This window comes from Microcaecilia unicolor, chromosome 11, assembly GCF_901765095.1.
Source record: "Microcaecilia unicolor chromosome 11, aMicUni1.1, whole genome shotgun sequence".
NCBI classification, from domain to species: domain Eukaryota; kingdom Metazoa; phylum Chordata; class Amphibia; order Gymnophiona; family Siphonopidae; genus Microcaecilia; species Microcaecilia unicolor.
This window is the reverse complement of record NC_044041.1, coordinates 161518195-161544174: the sequence shown is the minus strand read 5'-3', so window position 1 is coordinate 161544174 and position 25980 is coordinate 161518195. Positions and strand designations below refer to the sequence as shown.

Sequence of the window (25980 nt, the reverse complement as noted above, 5' to 3'; positions counted from 1 at the left end):
TAACCCAGACTGATAGGACTAAAAGAAAATTATCAGGTAAGACATACATTTTTCCTTTTGCTGCAGGCTATCTTACTTGAGGGAATAGAAAAGGGAGTGATCCTTGGGGATGCAGAGAATGATCCCACAATGATTAGACTTTTTCATAAAGACAAATTTCCAGCTCTTATTACTAATCCCTAGAAGTCCTTAATATTTCTTCATCTTCTGAACAATCTTTTACCCCAGGGGATTCTGTTATGGATGGAATTAGAACCCCCCCCCCCCTTAGGTTTTTCAAGTTTATTCAGAATTTACTATCCTGCCTATCAAAAGCATGTCTAGGTGGCTAGCAATCTAAAAGGTTACAGAGCAAAGAGATGAGTAATAGAGTAAGGAGGAGAGAGGGGTGGGAAGGAACTACAATTTTGATAGGATAGATGAGAGAGGGACTGTAAGGGTATTATCTAGTCTGTCAGGTCTGATCTACTCAACCCTGTGGACTGCAAAAGGGAGGTTAAGAATATGCATTGGCAAAAAAGAAACATTTTAAGATCTATTTTGAAGTTTTGCAGTAATGATTGATTTCTGAGAGATTGAGGTAGTTTATTCCAGTGATCGGGACCTGAATGGAGTTCGCTATGTGTAGAGCTTTAAGTGGGTTAAGCAATGGCTAAGCTCCTATCCCTTAGTTCCAGAAAAAAAAGACAAGCTTGGTAAGCCTAAGAAATGCCCTAGTAATGGCTGTCACTACGAAAACTACTACTCTGGTTGAAGGAAGGGTGGCTCTTAAAATCTCTAAGTGGGTTTCCTAGCTTCTGTTTTTAGCTCTTATGGTCGGAGCATGTCTTCATAGTAAAGTTACAGGAACTATTAGAAGACATGCAAGCGTTTTGATCAGGATCAGTCAGGATTTTGTGCGGGTTTTAGTACGGAGATTGTCTTAGTTACATTATTGGATGAAATATGTTGATGTCTTGACAGGCATAGGCATGGAGTGTTGGTCTTATTGGATATATCCAAGGCGTTTGACATGTTGGACCACATTCGGCCACTGGATAGATTGTATAAGATGGGGGTAAGAGCGGCGTTAAGATGGCTTGTCTTTTTTGCAGGAATTTACTTTTCGAGTTCAAGGTCCAGGGGATATTTCCCAGGTATTGACAAATGAGGTGCCACAGGAATTCCCCCGATAAGCAACACAGTTTAATTTACATTTTTGGCCATTGACATATATGGTTTGGTCATTTGGGGAGGGGTTTCCATATTTTTGTGCTGGTCAGTTTTTGTACCACAGGTAGCTTCTAGAGCAAATTTGAAGAGTGTGGTGCAGCAGCATTTGTGCACCATAAATTTTTGATTGATGTGCAATTCATTTTATTTAAATATGCAAAAAAAGGTCCCATGGATCGGTGTTGGTGACCTTCCGCAGAATCTCTCTCCAATCTCTTCTCTATTTCAGGATTTTCAGGTAATGTTGGAAGTTAAGGCATTAGGAGTCTTTCTTAATTTATCTTTAACTCTGGAATCTGAGTTTGTTTGTGTGGAAGTTGCAGCCCTTGCATGTTTTAGGGGTCGCTTAAAGAACTCTTTGGCTGCTCATCATAGTGTTCGTTTCTTGAAACCATCTCAGGCCTCCTTTTGCAGTCTCCCTGTCCAAATTGGAATCTTAACTTAGTCCTTAGATCATTGCAGTGAGCACTGTGTAAGCCCCTGAAGAAAGCTGCTTGCCTGAAATTGAAAAAGATACAACATCTGTGTTTATACTTGTGTCCACAAGAATTTCTTGTGATCATACAGGGAACAATAATAACGGGATTGGATTACTGTAATGCTATTTATATGGGTCGTCTTTAAGTGTATGTTGCAGAGATTACAATGCTTTCAGAATGTAGCTGCATGTTTGATCTCATTTAAGAAGTTGTGGGATCATGTGACACCCTCGCTTTATGTGCAGCACTGGTTGCCAGTAAAGATTCATATTCAATTTAAGATGTGTTGCTTAGTTTCTAAAGCACATCAAAGGATAGGACCTCCAGTATTTGAGACACCTGTGACAATATAACTCCAGTTGTAAGTTACAGTTGAGTACTTCTGTAATTTGGTGCTGCCTGCTGTTATGAAATTGTCTTGTTTGGACACAGGTGTCTTGTTTTTCTGTTGTGGTGCTTGGGTTATGGCACAAATTTCTGGGGGAACAAAGCTGTTCGAGATTGTTACGTTTCAGAAGCAGTTGAAGACCTGGTTATTTGCCATTTTAGGCCAATATTATCAATTCCAGGCTATGCCCTTTGAGCTTGCCATAGGTAGTGGTGGTGATGGCAGTCGCAGTCTTTCTCCATTGTGGAGGAGTCAGAGTCCACACATATTTACCTAGACTACTGGTTATCAGGGCTTCTTCCTTTCAGAAAATTTTCACTGTGACTTCTAAGGTGGTGCACCTGCTTGAGTCACTGGGTTGTGTGATCAACTTGAACAAAAACAAATTGACTCCCTCCCTGACCTTGGAGTATCTGGGGGTGCTCTTTGATATCAAACAAGGGAAATGTTTTCTGCCATAGCACAGGATGTGAAAGCTTCATGTGCAAATTGTTTCTGTTAAAGCAATTGAATCCTTGAGCATGGTACTACATACAGATGTTTGGGTCGATGGCAGCAACTCTGGAAGTAAAGAGCTCACAAGACCTCTACTGAATCCTTAGACAGCGACGTCCATTTCTCAGAGCTACGAGTCTCACTTTCATTGGACCTCTCAGGTGAGGGACAGCTTAAAATGATAGCTATGGCCAAGCAATTTCATGGAAGGATTAGCCAGGTGCCAGTCTCTTTGGATGGGGAGCTCATTGCCAAAATCAAATAGCTTGGGGCAAATGGACATCTACAGAAGCAACATGTTTGATCAGTTGTCTGAAAGTTGTTTGCAAAGCAATGTTCGCCTTTCTTAAACTCTTTCAGGGGAGAGCAGTTTGAATCTTTTCAATCAGTAGCACCCATTGACAGACAGGGAGGAGCTTCCAGGGACAAGTTTTCCCTCTGTCCCTGAAGGCACGTCTTCTCTTCTTTGGGTGGAGAAACAACTCCTAAATTTACTGGTGGCACAGCAGAATGTGCAAGCAGATTTCCTCAACAGACATTCTCTGGATTCCAGAGAGTGGGAATGGTCAGCAGAGACCTTCAACTTTATTGTAGCATGCCAGAGATTATCAGTCGTGGACCTGATAACTTCCAGAAAGAATGCCAAAATACTCCTATTTTGTAGTTAACACAAGGAATACAGGACAGAGGGTCTAAATGCATTGGTTCAGCAGTGGCCACAGTGTGATCTTTTGCATTCCGGGCCAGTAATTCTGGTAACTCTGGATTGTCCCATAAGGCCTTGGTATGAAGACCACCTTCATCTCCAAGTAGTTTGCACACGTTGTCTTCCTCAGCACAGGGGCCAGTGGTCATGGAAGATTCATCTCCCTTTGGCCCTATGGCTTGGTTCTTGAAAGGTCAAGACTAAGGTTAAAGGGTTACTCGGAGGAAGTTAACACCTTATTGCAGGCTAGTAAGCGTTCTCACTTTGGTAGCTTATGCAATGTTGTGGAGAGTTTGGAGTTGACATTTAGAAAGAGCTTTCTCCTTTCCACTCTTATTTCTCACATTCTGATCTGCCTTCAAGAAGGGCTCAAAAAAGGTTTTGCTCTTGGTTCATTATGAGTGCAAGTTGCAGCCCTTGCATGTTTTAGGGGTCACTTAGAGCTCTTCTTTGGTTCTCATCATGGTATAGTTTTCTTGAAAGCAGTCTACCATCTCAGGCCTCCTTTGTGGTCTTTAGATCATTGCAATGAGCACTGTTTGAGCCCGTGAAGAAAGCGGCCCTTAAGGATCTTACCTTAAAAAACAGTTTTTCTGCTGGTGGTTGCTTCAGCTAGAAGAATTTCTGAACTGCAGACTCTTTCTTGTAGAGATCTGTTTCTCTGTTTTATGGAAACTGGGGTCTCTATTAGCTCTGTTCCTTCATCTCTCCCAAAAGTAGTGCTTTCATTTCATTTGAACCAATCTGTAATCCTTCCTTCCTTTTGACAGGACAGTTGTGATTTTGAGTTTGCTTCTGTGAGATTTTTGGATGTGTGACGAAGTTTAATGAGATATTTACAGATCACTTATAATTGGCCCAAGGAAGGAAGAAGCAGCTTCTGTCTATCATTGCTTGCTGGTAGAAAAAAATGATTTCCTCGGTGTGTCTTGCAGGCAAAAAACTACCTTCTGTGCTAAAGCCACATTCTTTGAGAAGTGCAGTGGCTTCTTGGGCTGAATTAACAGCAGTCTTCCCAAAGGGTATTTAGAGTGGCATAGTGATCTTCACTTCACACCTTTTCTAAGCATTATAGATTGGATGTCGCTGCCAAGGAGGAAGATTCCTTTGGAGCTTCAGTGTTAAGAGCAGGGGTTTTGGATTTCCTCCTTTGTTTAAGGACAGCTTTACAACATCCCACAAGTTCTGGACTAGTCTGGTGAGGATGCTAAGGAAGGAAGACAGGTCTTATCTGCTGATTTTCTTTCCTTTAGTCTAGGTGTTCCCAGTCCAGTCCTCTAGACACACCAAGCCAGTCTGGTTTTCAAGAATATGCATGAGATAAATTTAAATGCATTGCCTCCACTATATGAAAATCTATCTCATTCATATTTATTGTTAGTATCCTGAAAACATGACTGGCTGGGTATGTCTTGAGGACTGGGTTGAGAACATCTGCTTTAGTCTCACAAGACCAGTCCAGATTCCCGCCCTGAGTCAGAGTATCTGAGTTACGTAAATATTTCTACACAATTGGTCTTTCTAGGTAGAGTGCATATTCTCTTGGTTTAAAGGTTTTTATAAATCCTTTTCCTTGTTATATTGAATGAATTAATGGAGGCATAAGAAGGAATGAAAGCATTCTAACTGCTCTGATTTAGGAGGGGTTCCACTACTTTGTTAAGAAAATACTGAAATCTGGAATTGGTAGGACAGACCACAGTTCTTTCTTCACCTGCTGGCTGATGGATGCAACACTGGCAAGTTCAGGACTGGTCTGGTGGGACGAAAGGAAAGAAAATTAGCAGGTAAGACCTAATTCTTCAATACAGAGGCATAATGATAGTCTAGGTTTTGTTTTCCATCCCTTTTCAAATAATCCCTAACATTCTTATTTGCTGTGTTAGCAGCTGTGGCACACTGGGTTGAAAACTTCAGTGTATTATCCATGATGACTCCAAGATCTTTTTATTGAGTGGGGGACTGCTATTTCAGAACCCAGCACTTACCTGTAGTTGGGATTGTTTTTGCTTATATGCATTACCTTGCACTTCTGTACATTAAATGTCATTTCCTTATCATCCATATCAGACCAGTCTGGAGAAGTGGTTATACCCCCCTGCCAGCAGATGGAACCAGAGAAAACAGCTCAGATCTGATGTCGCGTCCCTTATAGGGGACTGGTGCTACCTTTAGCTCTTCAGTATTTCTTTAGCCCCAGCAGATGGTGCAGACATGTGGCTTGGTGCAGCAACTATGAGTAGGCTGCTCCCGAGAAGGCTGAACACCCAGATTCCTCATGGAGTATATACTGAGTCAGGGGGTGCTGCATTCAATAGTTCTTTGGGGCTGAATTTCTTTCTGTTTTCCACCCACCCCTTGGGGACAGACTAAAGGGCTATGATTGGTAGAGGCCAGTCCACAGAGCCCAGAGGTGCTGAACCCAGTGGTTCCTGGCCATCCCCCTGCCCCCTTCTCCAATCCTTGTGGGGGTTTGTTGCCTGCTCTTTGAAGGGGGGGGGGGGGGGTCAGAGGTAAGTTCCCTGGGTGCCGGTGGATTTAAAGTTCTTGGAAGAAGAGAAAAATGAAAAAAGAAATAGCCTTCAGTGCATCTTTTTCCCAGACTGCCTCCAGGTTTCCTATGGTGCTGTGTCACATGGACCGAGTAAAGGAGTGTGAAGTGATCTCGCTACTCTATCTTTCCATCCACTTGTATCCTGTATGTCTGGGGGAGGTGACAAGCAGCAGGTAAATTATAGTGATTCAGCGTATTAGCGGCTGCATTTGGTCTAGTTTGATGGCAAGCAAGTAGGCATCAGCTAGTTGGGTGCAGTCCACTCTCCTACTTGCTTCCAGTATACGTGGAAATAAAGGAAGGTAGGTCATGGCAGTTCAGCATTTTAGCCAGTGCATTTGGCCTGGCTTGAGAGCTTGCAGTCAAACAGGTTACTGGTTGATGGGTGTAATCTGTGCAGGTTTAGCACCCAGATAAATGTGAAGCTGGACAGGTTCTTCGAGACTGAGTTGTGGCCCATGTGGTGTGTGTGGTGTAAAACCTGGTCAGTGCCCTGTGTGGATGTAAATCTGTAGGTAATTCTTTATTTGTGAATGATTAACTCATTATAGCTGGACATGGGATCTCCTTAGGCTGTGACACCTGATTCAAGCCTTAAAGTGAAGAGGATGTCAAACAATCTTTCTACAATTCACAATTTTGTTTCACATTTCTATTTGTATCACATATGATGTCTGTTCATAGATCATCATCCATTTAACATATTTTACATATTTTTAACTTGTTATTGAACCACGTATTTATTTATTTTTGTATTTTATTTATTTTTAATTTAATTTTTATTTATATCTAGATCTGTTTGACCCCGGAAACAAGCCTTTGGTTCTGAAACATGGCCGTGTTGGGTCGTTTTTATGTTTGTTTGAATTAAAGATTGTTTGACATCTTCCTCAAGTCCTCCTCACTTTGTTGTTCGTTGCTCACACTTGCGTGAGGGACTTTTCCTCCTATTTTGTTTTCTGCTTTCACGCCTTAAAGTGGCCAGGATCAAGTGTTTTATATTTTCTTCCTAGTGAAGAGAAGATAGGAACAACCTTTCTAGGTGATCCCATATCATGTAAAACCATGATTTAGAGGGAAGCACAACATTCAGGGACCTCTGTGGTAGAAAGATTTATTACTCTTGTTTATGTAATATTTCTTTTTTCTATACTCTGCCTCATTCCAGGCAGCTGTATGAAGTGGCTCCATGACCTGAGTCATCTCATTTTGGGTCCAGCATCCCCTGAATGGGGCATGGTCACCTTCCTGTAGGTAACAGTATGTAGAGCACAGAGATCTTGAAGATCCGATGTGGGCCATAACAACTCCTGGAATGGGTTAACGCACTGGTTCCCAAACCTGGTCATGGAGGGACCCCAGCCAGTCAGGGTTTTAGGATATCCACAATGAATATTCATAAGAGATATTTGCATGCAGTGGAGGCAGTGCATTCAAATCTCTCCCATGAATATTCATCGTGGATATCCTGAAAACCTGACTTTCTGGGGTGCCTCCAGGACCGGGTTTGGGAACCACTGGATTAATGGCTGGTGAATCTCATATGAGGAAGGTAAGTGGTATTAAGAGCTCCTTTTGGTTGTAACCTCCATATTGTCTGGTCATGGCTAGTTCAAGACCGGGTTACAATGTTTTGGCCATGCTTCTCAGGAGTTTCCGCACTGAGTGGTAGACACAGCTGTTTTTGAACAGGTTGTGCAGTTTCATCCTTTTCAAGTAGTACCTTTTTGGAAAAGTCCTGGAACTTTAGGGACCAAAATTCAGAGTCTGATTGGAAATACTTATAGGAGGTTCTTCCTCACCTCAGGTCCCTCCCCTAGTAAACAATACTGTTCGGGCAGCTACCTCCCTGGACAGAAGGTTTGACTGGGATGCACCATTCTTGTTTGTGTGGTTGTACTCCTTCATGAAAACATGTGGAGTCTCTTCACTGGGTGGTTGAACACTACTTAGGGAGACTTCCCTTCATCCTCACTATAGGCTTTGGGGGCAGTGTTAAGGTGATAATGAGCTACCAGGATTTGGACTCGAAAGAGGGCTCTGATTCTACCTGTTCTTGAGGTCCCCATGTAGAATGGCAAACCTTTTCTTGGGCTTACACTAGATATTGCCAGATTTGGCATTCCTAGATCTCTCACCAACATCTTCAGGCTCTGTCCATAGGGCTAACCATGACCCGGTTACCTGTTGGTCAAGGGGTAGTAAATTCAGATGATTGGCTATTGTAAGCTGGTCACCCTTCCAGGACCTGGCCAGGGCTGACCCTGCTTAGTTTCCTTCACACACAGTCATGGTTGGGCTCAACACTTCTCAGTAATTCACCAGGACTCTGCCTGAAACACAGGGGAGTTCTCTGCCTCCTCTTCACCTTCCACAAATGTTCACCAACATTTAACATAATCTTCATGGCTTATTCCTTCTTTAACTTAAACATTTCTTCTTCAATTCAACCATAACCAAAAAGGCATTTACTCAGAGTCTTCTAATTAAACCCTTCCCAGACTTAAAGCAGTTCCTCAAACTTTCACAGTTCAAACAGCCAAACAAAAGCATTTACATTTCTTTCTCAGAGAGTAGTGCAGCTGTCACCTTTTCAGCAGAGAGCTTCAAAAGTCCACAGAGTTCAGCCAGTACCTTCAAGGGGATCTTCTTCCTTCAGCTGCCAGGTCTCCAGCTCCTCCCCTCTCTTTCACCACACAGGCAGGTATAAGGTGGTTAATTAGCTTCTCCACCCCTTTAGGCTCTTCCCCCTAATTCCAGGCAGGACCTAGCCCAAAACCACCTACACCTGTTTCCAGCCCAGGACTCTCCCTGGTCCTAGCAGCCTCCACCTGGACATTCCCCTACTGGCTCCCTCTAGTGACTTATCCTAGGCATTTCCCCCCATTTCTATGGGAACAGCGCCATCCATCTAGTGGCCTACCCAGGATAGGACAGCCCCTTATTCTTCACACTATTTAAGACTGAGTCATCAAAAGAGAGTTGGATGGTAGTCAAGGTTCTGCAGGTTTGGAACCCCTATGCTGTCGATTATCATGAAAAACAATTTTGTCCTTCTTAGTTTTGGGGGCAAAGGTGAGCTCTCTTGTCTCCTAAGAAAACATGGCCTTTGACATCAGAGGCTTAAGATCTTCCTCCCAGTACCCAGATATCCTGTTTCCATTTCCTCCCTGAGAATAGTCCTTTCTTAGGTTCCAGGACAGTGGATCTGTATGTTGTACCTTGGGCTCAAGCTTTTGTGTGTCTCTTGGTTCAGTCTCCTTTCAGGGTGACCTCCATTAGCCCAGTGTCATAAGGCTACTCCATGTAGGGAGTCAGGAAGGAACCTGATCAGGTGACTTTCACAGTTTTCTCTGGCAAGGAATGAATATGGAGTCCCTTTCATGGTCTATTTTGCACTATAGAGGTCAACCTGAAAGGATGGGATAGGAGCTATGGTCTAGGGCAGCTGAAGTGGTAGCAGTGGTCCTGGTAGAGAACCAAGAGGTCCAAATATAGATTGGGGCCAGAATTATCCATCTAGCATGCTATCAACCCTGGCTTCTAGCTTGGGAGAAGGCAGTCCAGGAGGTGACAGACAAGACAATGCTATTGCTGATAGGAACAAAGCTGAGGGAAACTAATAGCCCTCAGGTGTCCTGGTAAGTGTGTTATATTTGGTCTGGGATGGGGTTTCTCTGTTGGTGGAGTGATGCCACTATTGTGACACAAATGATGGCAGCTAAAGACCCGCACAGTCAGAGCTGCACCCACCACTCTGTGGAGGCCCCAGCCACCCATGCTTAAACACTGGTTGTCAAGACAGCCAAATTTGATGGAGTCTTGGTTATAACCATCCCCTAGTATTGCTGACAGTATTCAACTTACTAGTCTTCTCCTCCCTCCTGAGCTGCACAGTACCCTCACTTACAGCACATGACAAAATGATCTACAACACTGGAGATGCCGAAGCTTCACCTGTCTTTTGTCATTTGCAGGACACAGACTGTAGAAGTCTGTCTGACTTCTTGCCCAACATAACACCTTAACAGCCATTTTGTGTTTCCATTCTCTTTCTATTTAGGCATGCCCTGTTTTCTATCCCATGCATTTTTGAAATTGCTCACTGTTTTTGACTCTACCACCTCTCCTGGAAGGGCGTTCCAGGCATCAATTGCTCTCTGTGAAAAAGAATTTCCTGACATTAGTCCTATGTCCACCTCCCTGCAACCTCAATTCATGTCCTCTAGTTCTACTGCCCATATGTTTGTGGAAGAGGTTGGTTTGTATATTAATAGTTTTCAAGTCTACTTTTCTCTAGCCTATACATATTCAAGTTCTTCAGTCTCTTCTCATGTGTCTTATGGCACAAACTCTGTACCATTTTGGTTGTCTTCCTCTGAACCGCCTCAAATCTTTTTATGTCTTTGAAGTGATACAACTTCCAATACTGGATAGAATACTTCAAGTGGGGCCTCACCAATGACTTGTACAGGGGCATCAACAACATTCTGCTGGTTATGCCTCTCTCTGTGCAGCCTAGCATTCTTCAGGCAACAGCCACTGCCTTGTCACATTGTTTCACTGCCCTGAGATCCTCAGACACTATCCCCTTCTGTCCTGATTTGTGTGTATCGGTCTCTCACCCTGTGGTGCATACTGCTCTTTTGGATTTCTACACCCCAAGTGCATCAGTTTGCACTTCTTCATATTAAATTTTGGTCTGAGAAATTTTCTTGATCAATCCTGTTTGGGACCCTGAAATTTAAGGACTGGAAGAAGCAATTGGGGGGGGGGGGGGGGGGGGGGGGTCGTGAAGCACCTCTGTGTGTGGATCTCATATTGGCTCAGTGAAACTCCAAGACAAACAAATTCTTCAGCCAAAGAAAGAAAAGCAGGAGACAGGGAACTGGATATCCTGGTAGAACTACTGACATCCAGTCTCCTGTACACTTTTCTGCTGGGAGCCTGGATATGCCCTGATCCATTTTCTGAAGGAGCCAATCAGGAGGGGCACTTCATCTTTTTCCCCAGTCAGATGATTCCTTCCTTTATCTTTTCCTTTCTTGGTTGTTGGGAAAATAGAGCAACATAGCAAGGATACTTAGTATCAAGTCGTATAATCTTTGGTGATGCAAAAGAGTACTGCATGGAAGACTTATGCTGGAATTTGAAGCCTCTGCAAGTTCAGTTTTTGTGGGGACACTATACCCCTTGAGCGCTATTTTTTTTCAGCCTTCTTCCTCCACAAACTCGCAACTCTCACAGAGGGCAGAGACTAGCTGTGGGACACAGACACAGAGGCTCCCTAGCTACTGTTCCAGATGGGCTACGTGCTGGGGAGAGGAGCATGTTATTTGGAACCAGGGTTTAGTCTCAAGGACTCAGTCCTTCCTTCCTCTCCTGCCTTGTATGGTATCACCTCTTAGGTCTTGGGGTAGAGGTTGGTCTGCTTGGGTAATTTGAAAGGGAATGTTATCTCTTTGCATGATATTTGCCCCCCCCCCCCCCCCCCCTTTTAATTTAATTTTTTTTTTAAGGATGATTTTGTTTCTGCCTTCAATGGTTAAGAAAAAGTCGGTCACTTTTGAGATGTTTGTAAGTGCCCAGTGCCTTCCAAATTTTGGGATATAGGTCTATAGATTTGTCCTATTAAGGCAATGTTCTTTAAGGCATTGATTTCTAGGAGGAGTCAAGGAGATGATCACTTTAGACCACACCAACAAGAGTTGTCAAGTCCTAGGGAGCCAGCTAGCCTGCTCAGAGAACAAAAATCCTCATAGGCAGATCTAGACTTTGTTTTCCAGATGATAATGGTAGGACAGTGCTCTTGCCTTTATTACACCCCTTCTCTAAGTGCCTCATCATGGGTTTGCAGGTCTGAAGTTTCAAAACCCTAGGTGTTGGAGTTCTGAGAGCTATCATGGCTTCTTCCTGCCCAGTCTGGCTACAGCTTGAGTACATCCTATTTTTTTGGACTGGACTAGGATGGACTATAAAGAAGGGTAAATTTGGACTTCTAATTTATTTTTCTTGAGTCCTGCTGGACCAGTCCAGAACCCAGCTATGGAAGCCATGATAGTCAAGGGCACTCATTCTGAAAAATTTAGAAAGCGAATATTGAATATATTGTAGCCCATAGGTTCCAACACACTTGGGCATCAACATACCCCCTCCTGCTGTCTTGCATATCCCAAGTGTTTTATTTCCCTTCCTGCCACCCCATGCTCGTCTGCAGGGCCGCTGCTTTCCCATGTTTGCAGAAGCATCCAGAAATAGAACCTGTATCCTTCCCCTCCTTGCTGCCTACCTGTTTACATATCTGCTGCCTCCCCGACTCCTGGTTGCGCGCTGCAAGCAAACAAAAACCAGGTGTGGGGCAATCATATTGTGCGCGCTGCTGGCAGCTCTTGCAGTCCCTGTGATGTAATTTTCTTTTGGAGGGGCAGGACCAGCAAGATTATCCAGTGGCACACAGAAGGCTATGGCTCCACAACTGGTTTCAGTTTGCTTGTAGCATGCAGCCAAGAGGAGGCCATGTATGAGCGAAAGGGTCAGCAGCAGGGAGGGAAAGATGCGGGTTCTATTTCTTGGTGCTGCTGCAGACATGGGAAGGCAGCAGCCCGGCAGGGAGGGAAGGCAGCAGTGAGTGGATGAGTGAGGGGGTGGATGGAGGTGTCAGTGAAGGAGTTAAGTGACCTGTAGTGGGGCAGGAAAAAGACAGATGGGACTACATATGTAGTAGAGAGAGATGGGGCCGACTGTGGTAGTTGATGGGGGGGAGAAGCAGAGAGAGATGGGGCAATGCAGGATGGTGGGGTGAGGGAAAGAGAGATGAGGCTGTCGAATAGTGGTGAATAGGAGGAAAGAGAGAGGGGGGCATAGCTGGATGTGGGGGGAGGAGCAAGAAATGGGGGTGATGCTGGATGTGTGGGAAGGAGAGGGAAATGGGGTGATGCTGGATATGGGGGGAGGAGAGAGACAGACAGATGAGATCTTGGATGGTCGGTGGGCTCATGTAAGGTAGTAGGAGGAAGACAGAAAGGAGATGATACATGACTGGGGAGAGAGACGCACACAAAGAGGGGGAGATACTGGGAATAGGGAAAGATAAGGACACAGTAAAGGGAGATGGATAATGGAAATGGAAAGGTCAAATGGACTGGAGACCCTGGTAAGAAAGTTAAAGAGAAGGCAGAAAAAAAAAGCAGAAACCAGATACTGGGACCAACATTATTAGAAAAATAAAATGGCAGACAACAAAGGTAGGTAATTTTATTTTCTATGTCATGATTAGAATGTGTCCATTTTTTGAATGTATATCTGCCAGAGCTGATTGGAGCTTGTACTTAGTTGAAGTTTGTTTGACTTGGAGGGTACTTGGCTTGAAGTTGAGAAACACTGTTGTAACCCACTCTGAAAGTAGTTGTTCCCTTGGTGCATGGAATGGTGATTTTGACTGCATCATGTTTGGCTTTGGAGATTAATTGGAAACTGAACATAAGAATTGCCTTCAATAGTCTTTTGTTTGACAGCACCAGTCTCAGATATGTAGTGAAGTCAGCTCTGAGTTGTTTTTCTCTGTTTCCAACTACTGGTAGGGGGGCATAACTGCTTAATTTATGAGATGGTACAAGCTCATTTTATCTCTTTAGGATTTTGCCAACCTGGCTATAAGACGTTATATACAACATTCAACGTTTTTAACCTTAAACTACCTATTAAGGAGGTTTGTTTTAAGAGCATTTTAAATAACTCTTTTACGTTTCAAGGGTAAACATTTGGAATTCCCTCCCCTTACAGATTAAAGCTTTGCCCTCTTTTATATACTTTTTAAAAAATTGTTAAAATCTTGTTTGTTTTCTAAGTATTTTAAAGTTAGCTTGGCCCATTTATGTTGCTCTAATTATGTAATTCTCAACTTATGTTTTAACTTCTTGATTGTAATCTGTCTAGAATCCTATGGGAAAAGAGGTAGTATAAGAACACATAGGTCCAGATATTCAGCTAGCGGTGGGCAACTCTTTTGCTGTCTTCTGCTGACGTTAAACCTGAATATTCAATATCTGACTGTTTCCGGGGACCAGCATTGAATATCCAGGGGTTTTATAAACTGCCAATCGTTCAACTTTCAGATAAGAGCACGGATCTCCTGCTGGGTAAGGCGTATGCAGTGGGGAAAAAATGCATATTGAGACATTGGATGCAAGAGGAACCACCCACCATCTGGCTTGGGAGGAATAAATTTCATGAGTTGATGTTATGGGAGGCTAGAGCAGCACGAGGTACCCCAAAGAAAAGAAAAGCATTCATTTCCATTTGGAACAGATACTTGCAACAAATCTCTCATAAAGCACGAAGTGCAGTGCTCAATAATCTGACCGAGCCATGAGATAGAAGGAGAGAGAGGCTAAAAAAAAACAAACAATTTTTGGTATGGGTAGGGTAAGTGGAGTAGGCATAGCTAGAGAAGACCGCCTCAGAAATGGGGGAAAGTGCCAGAGGAATCCGGACATGTTAACCTACACTCTGATAATTATACTGAGGGGAGAGTAGAGGGACGCCATGAAGTTAAAAGTTGGTTTAAGAGGATAGAGGGGAGGGAGGAAGGGGAAATAGTTTTGAAAAAGGTAAGATTCTATGTAAATTGAAGGGTTACATGCAATAATAGCTTGGAAAAGTTTTATTTGAAGAAAAACATTCAGAAGTCTCATCGGTAAACATTGTTGGGACTTAAATGAGGTAATAAAATACAGAGCAAATCATGAGACACAATTATTGGAGTTTAATATGGAAGTTTATGGGTTAAGATAGAATTATCTGTTATCAGACTTTTATTGTATAACAAAGAATTGCTAGTAATGCGTCTTCATTCATAACAATAGTTAAAACATAAAAGGTAAATGCAGAATAGGGTCTGGGGGGAGGGAGGGATAAGTGTTGTATTTCAAAATTGGATGGCTGTACGCAATGTTGCGTGTTTGAAGTGCTGTTCCACTGAGTTCTGTACAATTGTTTTGAGAATGTTATGTTTAGGTGGATTGGTACTTTTGGAGATGTCATCAATAAAAACTGTCGAAAATGACAAGCAGAGGGGAAAGAGGGAGGGTTAGGGGGGATGGGAGAAACTGTTAAAAAGATTGATGATGGACTTTATCATTGTATTTCTATTTTGAAAGTTTGCTGTTGGCATTTACGTTTATGCCAGATATTGGATGTAGTTATCTTTGTCATCAATAAAAATGTTGAAATATAAACTGCCAATCGTTCGATATAGCTGGTTATATGCTATGTGCTAACCGGCAGTATTCAGTGGAGATAACTGGTTAGACTCTGATATGCTGTTTAACCAGTCAGCATCTGTGTCTGGCCGGTTAAATAGTTTTGATTCTCCGAGGACAAGCAGGCTGCTTGTTCTCACGACTGGGTTGACGTCCGCGGCAGCCCCCACCAACCGGAAAAAGCTTCGCGGGACGGTCGGCACGCAGGGCACGCCCACCGCGCATGCGCGGCCGTCTTCCCGCCCGTGCGCGACCGCTCCCGCCAGTTATTTTTTTCCCGCGACTGAGAGAGTCGTGTTTTTGCAACTCTCTCGTTTCAGCCGCCGGAATTTTCGACCGCGTTTACGCGGGTCGTCGCTCTTGGCCCTTTTGGCCTCTTCTTCTTTCAGTTTCGTTTGTTATCCAAAAAAAAAAAAAAAAAAAAAGAATTTTGCGCGTGTGGAGCACGCGCTCCTCCTTTTCCCTCGCTTTCTAGCGGGGACGCCTCGTTGCGGCCTAGTGGCCGCTCGGTCGGTTTCAATTTTCGTGGTGTGATTTTAGCCACCATTGCCGACTTTGACTTCGCCGACGCGATTTTTCCGTCGATGTCCTCGAAGGTCCCGAGTGGATTTAAAAGTGTGGTCGCTGCGGCCGGCCGATCTCGCAGACCGACACCCACGCTTGGTGCCTCCAGTGCCTCGGGCCGGAGCACAATCTCAAGTCGTGTGCTTTGTGTCTCGGTCTCCGGAAACGGACTCAGGTTGCGAGGCAAGTTCTGCGGGACCGTCTTTTTGGAACTTGCGCCGGCCCCTCGACGTCGACCTCGACGGCATCGGTATCGAAGGCCGGTTCTTCGGTACCGGTATCGATGCCCGAGACATCGGCACCGATGGCAGCGACCCCAGGAGAACAGGTCCCGTCGGCCCGCCGGTCCGCCGGCGAGAGTGGGGTAGAGAGACCGCGTGGGCAGTCGGCCCCGGTCACTCCCTCAACTCGTGAGCCACGGGACCGAACCCTGTCGGACCCGGTACCTCGAGACCGAGGGGGATCGACCTCCTCCTCCTCCATGCCCTCCGGCACCGGTGACGTGCACCGGAAGAAGGACAAGAAGCGCCGTCACCGGGAGCCCTCGGTGCCTGAGGAGGTGTCGACGCCGAAGCGTCATCACAGAGAGGAGAGATCTCCGTCGGTGGTGGAGGTACCGACGCGTCGGGGTTCCGGCACCTCGGTGCCGTCTCCTGGCCCCCAGCAGCTTCTGGCACCGACACCCTTGCCGGCCCCACCGCCTTTCTCGGCAGCGGGCCTGGACGAGTGCCTCAGAGCCATCCTTCCGGGGCTCCTGGAAGGGCTGATGCGCCAGGCTGTGCCGGCGCCGGGGGTGCTTGCGCCCTCGGCGCCGATGACTGTGGCGCCGGCGAGCTCTAGCCCGGCGCCGGGGGCAGTCGACACCGCCGCCGCTTGCGGTGCCGGTCTCGACAGCCACGCAGGTGGAGTCCCCGTCGACGTCGATGGAGGGAGCTCCGTCCCCGCCGGCGCGGGAGTCCACCGCTCGACGACACCGAGGCCTCGGTGCCTCGACGTCGAGCCGGGCCCGGTACCGGACTCAGCTACATGAGCTAATGTCCGATACCGAGGATGAGGACTCGTGGGGGGAAGAGGAGGACCCGAGATATTTCTCCTCAGAGGAGTCTACGGGCCTTCCCTCGGACCCCACGCCGTCACCGGAGAGGAAGCTCTCACCTCCTGAGAGTCTCTCCTTTGCCTCCTTTGTGCGGGATATGTCTATAAGCATTCCCTTTCCCGTGGTCTCTGTGGAAGAGCCGAGGGCCGAGATGCTCGAGGTCCTCGACTATCCATCACCACCTAGAGAGTCCTCCACGGTACCGCTGCACAATGTCCTGAAGGAGACGCTGCTCCGGAACTGGGTGCGACCATTAACTAATCCCACCATTCCCAAGAAAGCAGAGTCCCAGTACAGGATCCACTCTGACCCAGAGCTCATGCGGCCCCAGTTGCCCCATGACTCAGCGGTCGTGGATTCTGCTCTCAAGAGGGCACGGAGTTCGAGGGATACCGCCTCGGCGCCCCCGGGGCGGGAGTCTCGCACTCTGGACTCATTTGGGAGGAAGGCCTACCAGTCCTCCATGCTCGTGACCCGCATCCAATCGTACCTGCTCTATATGAGCATCCACATGCGGACCAATGTGCAACAGCTGGCGGACCTGGTCGATAAGCTCCCGCCGGAGCAGTCCAGGCCTTATCAGGAGGTGGTCAGGCAGCTGAAGGCGTGCAGAAAGTTCCTGTCCAGGGGGATTTTTGACACCTGTGACGTGGCATCTCGTGCTGCGGCCCAAGGTATAGTGATGCGCAGGCTCTCATGGCTGCGTGCCTCTGACCTGGACAACCGCACCCAGCAGAGACTGGCCGACGTCCCTTGCCGGGGGGATAACATTTTCGGTGAGAAGGTCGAGCAGATGGTGGACCAACTGCATCAGCGGGAAACCGCTCTCGACAAGCTCTCCCACCGGGCGCCTTCAGCACCCGCCCCCACGGGTGGGCGTTTTTTCCCGGGCACGGCAGGCTGCACCCTATTCTTTTGCAAAGCGTAGGTACAACCAGCCGGCCCGAAGGCCTCGTCAGGCACAGGGACAGCCCCAGCGCGCTCGTTCTCGTCAACAGCGTGCGCCTAAGCAGCCCCCTGCGCCTCCACAGCAAAAGCCGGGGACGGGCTTTTGACTGGATCCACGGGAACATAGCCGCCCTACAAGTGTCCGTACCGGACGATCTGCCGGTCGGAGGGAGGTTAAAATTTTTTCACCAAAGGTGGCCTCTCATAACCTCCGACCAGTGGGTTCTCCAAATAGTGCGGTGCGGATACGCCCTGAATTTGGCCTCCCTGCCTCCAAATTGTCCTCCAGGAGCTCAGTCTTTCAGCTCCCATCACAAGCAGGTACTTGCAGAGGAACTCTCCGCCCTTCTCAGCGCCAATGCGGTCGAGCCCGTACCACCCGGGCAGGAAGGGCAGGGATTCTATTCCAGGTACTTCCTTGTGGAAAAGAAAACAGGGGGGATGCGTCCCATCCTAGACCTGAGAGGCCTGAACAAATTCCTGGTCAAAGAAAAGTTCAGGATGCTTTCCTTGGGCACCCTTCTGCCAATGATTCAGAAAAACGATTGGCTATGTTCCCTGGATTTAAAGGACGCATACACTCACATCCCGATACTGCCAGCTCACAGACAGTATCTCAGATTCCGCCTGGGCGCACGGCACTTTCAGTATTGTGTGCTGCCCTTTGGGCTCGCCTCTGCCCCACGAGTGTTTACAAAGTGCCTCGTGGTGGTAGCGGCCTACCTACGCAAGCTGGGAGTGCACGTGTTCCCATATCTCGACGATTGGCTGGTCAAGAACACCTCGGAGGCAGGAGCCCTCCGGTCCATGCAGTGCACTATTCAACTTCTGGAGCTGCTGGGGTTTGTGATAAATTACCCAAAGTCCCATCTCCAGCCAACTCAGTCTCTGGAATTCATAGGAGCGCTGCTGAATTCCCAGACGGCTCAGGCCTACCTTCCCGAAGCGAGGGCCACCAATCTCTTGGCCCTGGCTTCGCAGACCAGAGCGTCTCAGCAGATCACAGCTCGGCAGATGTTGAGACTTCTGGGTCATATGGCCTCCACAGTTCATGTGACTCCCATGGCTCGTCTTCACATGAGATCTGCTCAATGGACCCTAGCTTCCCAGTGGTTCCAAGCCACCGGGAATCTAGAAGATGTCATCCGCCTCTCCACCAGTTGTCGCACTTCACTGCTCTGGTGGACCATCCGGACCAATTTGACCCTGGGACGTCCATTCCAAGTTCCGCAGCCACGAAAGTGCTGACGACGGATGCATCTCGCCTGGGGTGGGGAGCCCATGTCGATGGGCTCCACACTCAGGGTCTGTGGTCCCTCCAGGAAAAGGATCTGCAGATCAACCTCCTGGAGCTCCGAGCGATCTGGAACGCACTGAAGGCTTTCAGAGATCGGCTGTCCTGTCAAATTATCCAAATTCGGACAGACAATCAGGTTGCAATGTATTACGTCAACAAGCAGGGGGGCACCGGATCTCGCCCCCTGTGCCAGGAGGCCGTCGGGATGTGGCGTTGGGCGTGTCGGTTCGGCATGCTCCTCCAAGCCACATACCTGGCAGGCGTAAACAACAGTCTGGCCGACAGACTGAGCAGAGTCATGCAACCGCACGAGTGGTCGCTCCATGCCAGAGTGGTACGCAAGATCTTCCGAGCGTGGGGCACCCCCTCGGTGGACCTTTTCGCCTCTCAGACCAACCACAAGCTGCCTCTGTTCTGTTCCAGACTTCAGGCACACGGCAGGCTAGCGTCGGATGCCTTTCTCCTCCATTGGGGGACCGGCCTCCTGTATGCTTATCCTCCCATACCTTTGGTGGGGAAGACCTTACTGAAGCTCAAGCAAGACCGCGGCACCATGATTCTGATAGCGCCCTTTTGGCCCCGTCAGATCTGGTTCCCTCTTCTTCTGGAGTTGTCCTCCGAAGAACCGTGGAGATTGGAGTGTTTTCCGACTCTCATTTCGCAGAACGACGGAGCGTTGCTGCACCCCAACCTTCAGTCTCTGGCTCTCACGGCCTGGATGTTGAGGGCGTAGACTTCACTGCGTTGGGTCTGTCTGAGGGTGTCTCCCGGGTCTTGCTTGCCTCTAGGAAGGATTCCACTAAAAAGAGTTACTTTTTCAAGTGGAGGAGGTTTGTCGTGTGGTGTGAGAGCATGGCCCTAGAACCTCGTTCTTGCCCTGCACAGAACCTGCTTGAATACCTTCTGCACTTATCAGAGTCTGGCCTCAAGACCAACTCAGTAAGGAATCACCTTAGTGCGATTAGTGCTTACCATTATCGTGTGGAAGGTAAAGCCATCTCTGGAGAGCCTTTAGTCGTTCGATTCATGAGAGGCTTGCTTTTGTCAAAGCCCCCTATCAAGCCTCCTACTGTGTCATGGGATCTCAACGTCGTCCTCACCCAGCTGATGAAACCTCCTTTTGAGCCACTGAATGCCTGCCATCTGAAGTACTTGACCTGGAAGGTCATTTTCCTGGTGGCAGTTACTTCAGCTCGTAGGGTCAGTGAGCTTCAAGCCCTAGTAGCTCATGCTCCATATACCAAATTTCATCACAACAGAGTAGTGCTCCGCACTCACCCAAAGTTCCTGCCGAAGGTGGTGTCGGAGTTCCATCTTAACCAGTCAATTGTCTTGCCAACATTCTTCCCCAGGCCGCATACCCGCCCTGCTGAACGTCAGTTGCACACATTGGACTGCAAGAGAGCATTGGCCTTCTACTTGGAGCGGACACAGCCCCACAGACAGTCCGCTCCAATTGTTTATTTCTTTCGACCCTAACAGGCTAGGGGTCGCTGTCGGGAAACGCACCATCTCTAATTGGCTAGCAGATTGCATTTCCTTCACTTACGCCCAGGCTGGGCTGACTCTTGAGGGTCATGTCACGGCTCATAGTGTCAGAGCCATGGCAGCGTCGGTGGCCCACTTGAAGTCAGCCACTATTGAAGAGATCTGCAAGGCTGCGACGTGGTCATCTGTCCACACATTCACATCTCATTACTGCCTCCAGCAGGATACCCGACGCGACAGTCGGTTCGGGCAGTCGGTGCTGCAGAATCTGTTTGGGGTGTAAATCCAACTCCACCCTCCAGGACCCGAATTTATTCTGGTCAGGCTGCACTCTCAGTTAGTTGTTCTTCGTAGGTCAATTTCTGTTGTACCCTCGCCGTTGCGAGGTTCAATTGACCTGGGTTATTGTTTTGAGTGAGCCTGAGAGCTAGGGATACCCCAGTCGTGAGAACAAGCAGCCTGCTTGTCCTCGGAGAAAGGGTATGATACATACCTGTAGCAGTTGTTCTCCGAGGACAGCAGGCTGATTGTTCTCACCTTCCCTCCCTCCTCCCCTTTGGAGTTGTGTTTCATACTTTATTGCTTGTCATTCAACTGGCGGGAGCGGTCGCGCACGGGCGGGAAGACGGCCGCGCATGCGCGGTGGGCGTGCCCTGCGTGCCGACCGTCCCGCGAAGCTTTTTCCGGTTGGTGGGGGCTGCCGCGGACGTCAACCCAGTCGTGAGAACAATCAGCCTGCTGTCCTCGGAGAACAACTGCTACAGGTATGTATCATACCCTATATCAGGGGATAGAGTAGAATAACTACTTATCTGGACTGGTCTGGCAGAACTCAAGGAAAATGAATGTATTAGGTAAGTCCAAATTTCCTCCTGCCATTTAGATGCCCAGTTTCCTGGTCCCACTCACAAGGACTCACAATCTGCAATTGCTTTATGACTTTGAATCATTTTGTGTCATCCTTAAATGTGATCACCTTACCTATCACTCCTATTTCCTGATCCTTTATGAATATGGTAAACAGCACATATCCCAGTACAAATGCCTTTTAGCCAGTTTGCAATCCACAACAGAGCATTGCCTCCTATTCCAGTAATCTTTAATTTCCCGAGGAGCCTATCATGAGGGAGTTTGTCAAATGACTTCTGAAAATTCAAGTACATTGTGGTGCTCATTTTCAAAGTGCATAGGTAAGTTACATAGAGGCGTATTTTCAAAACACTTAAGTCTTACAAAGTAACATAGCAACCTATGGAACTTTGTAAGTCTGTGCTTTGAAAATGAGCCCCATAGTAACCTATGGAACTTTAAGTCTATGTGCTTTGAAAATGAGCCTGTATATCAACTAGCTCACCTTTATCCACTTTTGTTTTACACTTTCAAAAAAATCTAAGAAATTAAGGCAAGATTTGATTTTGCTGTATAAGATGTTGTGCTTTCCCAGGGCAGTGATGGGTGAGGAGGGTCTGTCCCAGGTCCTGGAAGACCATGAGGGGGCTCAGTGGCATTGCTGATGATAGCATCATTGTTGCAACTTTCCCTCACATCAGCACTACCTAGCACAGCATTGAAAAGGTCAGTGGATACTGTAAAAGCTGTTTTGGCCTCTTGTCTTTGCCCTTTGGTTCCCCACATTAATGAAGCCATCTCAAATATGTTAACTCAGTAAAAGCATCCTGCCCCAGTGGCTGAGATAGTAGTGTTGCCAGGCTTGCCCTGCTTGTCTCTTATGGTTTCATCTTTCCATCATTTTGCAGAAAGGAGGAGAGTTAAACTCCAAGGCATGCTAGCTGACCTTCGAGATTTGGATGGTCTGTCTTCTAAACCATCCATTCCATCTGCCATCTGCAGCCAGCCTCGATCAGCTCATGAAGGTAACAGATGAACGCCTAGTATGTTATGCTTAATTACTTGTGTGAAAATCCCCAAGTACAAGACCAGCTTGTGGTGCTTGCCTTTTCTGCTCTGCTCCTGATTTTTTTTGCCCTGCCTCTTTTCTTGATTCACCATTGTCTGCTCTTCTTCCCAGAATTCTCTTTACAGGAGAGATTATCAGTGGTGTGCTGCTGCCTCTCTATGGTGATAGGGGTAAAAGATTTTGGCAGCTAGAAAAAACGTCCTCTCCTCCTTTCTTCTTGTTCAGTTTTTATTTATTTATTTATTTATTGCATTTGTATCCCACATTTTCCCACCTATTTGCAGGCTCAATGTGGCTTATAGAGTTTGGTTATGACATAAGCATTCCATGATATCAGATACAATTAGTTCCTCTCCATCCTTCTTTTCCTGGCTTGAGTTGCTGGCAAAGTGATCCCCTCTTTCATTGGATAATATTAAATAGGGCTGTTAGTTAATCAGTTAACTCTGTGATTATTTATTTATTGGGATTTATTTACTGCCTTTTTGAAGGAATTCACTCACGGCGGTGTACAATAAGAATAAATCAAACAAGAGCAATAGACAATTACAGCAGTAAAAATATTCAAATAATACAAAGTATAGTATACTACTTACAATGCCAACAATACGTAATAGAACATTTTAATTGATAGTGTTGGGTATAAGCAAAGATGGAACATATAGATTGAAAGTTGCACATGAGGTCAGAGAGATGGTTAATATATAGATAGGTAAGAGAGTAAGAGGATTTAGAAAATAAGGTGATTAATTTAAAGAAAGGTGCACATGAGGTCAGAGAGAGAGTTAAATATTATCGCAGCTAGGGTAGGAGTGGATAAACACATTATTAATCGCAATTAAAATTGAATCACATTGCAGCATCTCCTGTCTCCTCCAAACATCTCTTCTGCTCTCTTCCAATCCCAACCCCTGTCCTTAGCACGATCTAGCATACCCCCAGCGCCAGCCTACCTTAAAGATGTTTTTCTGTTGGTCCCTGGTGGCGGCAGTGTTGCACATATGCTCCTGTGGCCTGGTCTGAAGCTTTCCCTTGGACTATAAGAACATGAGCATTGCCATACTGGGTCAGATCAAAGTTCTGTCAAGCACAGTTTCCTATTTCCAGCGATGGATAATCCAGGGCACAAGTACCTGGCAAGATCCTAAAAGAGATGTTTATCCCAGGAATAAGCAGTGGATTTTCCCAAGTCCATTTTAATAATGGCTTGTGGACTTTTCTTGGAAGAGCTTGTCTAAACCTTTTTTTTTTTAAACCCTGCTAAGTTAACTTCTTTTACCATATTCTCCAGCAACATATTACAGAGTTAAATTACACATTGAGTGAAGAAATATTTTCTCTGATTTGTTTTAAATTTACTACTTAGTACCTTCATTGCGAGCTTCCTAGTCCTTGTATGTTTGGCAAGAGTAAATACATGATTCACGTCTGCCCATTCCTTTCCACTCAGTATTTTATAGACCTCTGTCATATTTCCCTTTGGCCATCTCTTCTTCAAGCTGAAGAGCCCTAGCCTCTTTAGCCAATGCAGAAACAGGAAGTAGTGTCGAAGGCGGTGTGATGGGCCAGAGGACAGGCTGTAGGCAGTGTATGTGCAATACTACTACTGCCAGGGACCAACAGAAGACCACCTTTAAGATAGACCAGTGGGGGTGAAACTGAGATGGCGGGCAGATGCCAAAGCCTGGATGGGAGAGGGGGAGTGAGCAACAGACCCACGAGTAGAACTGGAGGGGTCACTGGTGGAAGCTATGACTGAGGCGGTGAGCTCCAACAGCCATGAGAAGAGCTTGGTGTTGCTCACCACCAAGTTTGTGTTGCTGCTCATGAGGGTGGAGTGGAGGGAGGAAGAGGTACTAGACAGTGACAGCGAAGAGAGAGAGTGGACCCAAGAGATGAGGAGAGGGAGGGAAAGAAAAGAAAGGGAGAGATGTTGGATCTGGAGGTGGAAGGGGAGGGAAATTCAGTCCTTCAGGAAAGGGAAGGGTGATGGGATTTGATATACTGCTTTTCTGTGGTTACAGTGAAAGCAGTTTACATATTCTCCGAGGACAAGCAAGCTGTCATATTCTCACAGCTGGGTGATATCATTTGACGAAGCCTGGTGCAAACGCTGGCTAGCGAGCTCAAGAACTTTCTAGCAACATCCCACCACACATATGCTGATGTCAGGGCCGGTCTTAGGCAGAGGCGACCAAGGCGGCCGCATAGGGCCCTGCACCTAAGGGGGCCCCGCTCTGCCTCCGACCTCTGCTCGCCTCGGACGACCGTCCGCATCATTCATGATGATCCCGTGGCTTGGCCACTCCACTTCTGGGGAGGAGAGGTTTCATGATAGCATTGTGCTTATTATTTCAATCAGTTTTTTGGTACAAGTTTAGCTTCATTTGTCTTTATCTGAAATTTCATAAATAAAAAAAAATTCTAAAAATGGAATAATCTTATCAATGGGGTGGAGCTAGGGTGGGGGCGGGGCTAGGATGGGGCCCCACCAAATTGGTCTGCACAGGGCCCCGCACTTGCTAAGACCGGCCCTGGCTGATGTCTTCCCTCCTGACACGCGAGCGCGGGGCCCTCAGTCATAGTTTTTCTTCTTGTGTCTTCCTGTTCGGGTTTTCAAGTCCTCAAGGATACGTTTCTCTTTTTTTTTTTTTTTTTTTTTTTTTTACCGTTTCTTCAGTTTCCCTTTTAGTTTTGTGGCCCTTGAACGTTCCTTTATTTTTCATATATTACTGGGTCCTTTTAGGGTGGAGCCCTGACCTAGATTTGACCACTTCCCCTTTTTCCAGCTCATAAGTGATGAGTTAATTTCCTTCAATTCTTTTTCTCAATGTCCCAGAAGACCTCCAGTGGCTTCAAGAGGTGCGCCCAATGTAATTGGGTGATTTCTGTGATTGATCCACAGAACTGGTGCATTGGGTGCCTTGGACCAGGAGCTTAACTCTTGTTCTCTCTGTTTGCAAATACAGCTGAGGAGACAGAGCGCGTGGAAGGTTCAACAGGAGAAGCTTTTTGGCTCCATGAAGGCTGATACATTGGCACCGGAACCAGAAGCATCACTCTCAATGGTTGCCAAGACTTCAGCATCCACTGGGATTGCACCGGCATTGAGGAGGTTTCCACCTCTCTCGACATTTAGGCGCTGAGTGTAGGCCCTGGGACCCATTGGCATCGGACACAACACCAATGGCACATATGGGTTTGAGTTCATCCTCATCGGTACAGAAAGACCACGATGCTATGCATAGGGGGAAGCCCAAGAAGCATAGGTCCTCCTTGATGCACAGTGCCAGGAACGCAGGGGCAATGGCATCACTAGTACCTGAGAAGTGCTGGCCCTGGGAGGAGCACTCCCCCTCCTTAGAAGAGGTGCCAGTCTTCAGTTCATCCTTCCCTGGGCCTCCTTAACCCCACTCTGGTGCTGCCTTTTATACTTCCTGGCTTTTTTTATACTTTTGGCTCCACCTCTCCCATCTCACTTCCTTCCTGGGCAGGACTAATAGTTTTGGTTTTTTTTTGTATGAAGTCTTTAGCTTTCAATCGTAACAACATACTTTTAAGACAAACTGTCAATG

General features: G+C 46.8%; 1 protein-coding gene across 1 annotated transcript in view; it reads left to right on the top strand.

The window, feature by feature from the left end:
* The window catches only part of STRN4 (striatin 4), a 96740-nt gene that overhangs the window by 24118 nt on the left and 46642 nt on the right, over nt 1-25980 (top strand). The window contains exon 8 of the mRNA XM_030217498.1: nt 22245-22361. Within this exon, the coding sequence (XP_030073358.1) occupies nt 22245-22361 (117 nt within the window). The remainder of the gene's footprint in view (nt 1-22244; nt 22362-25980) is intronic.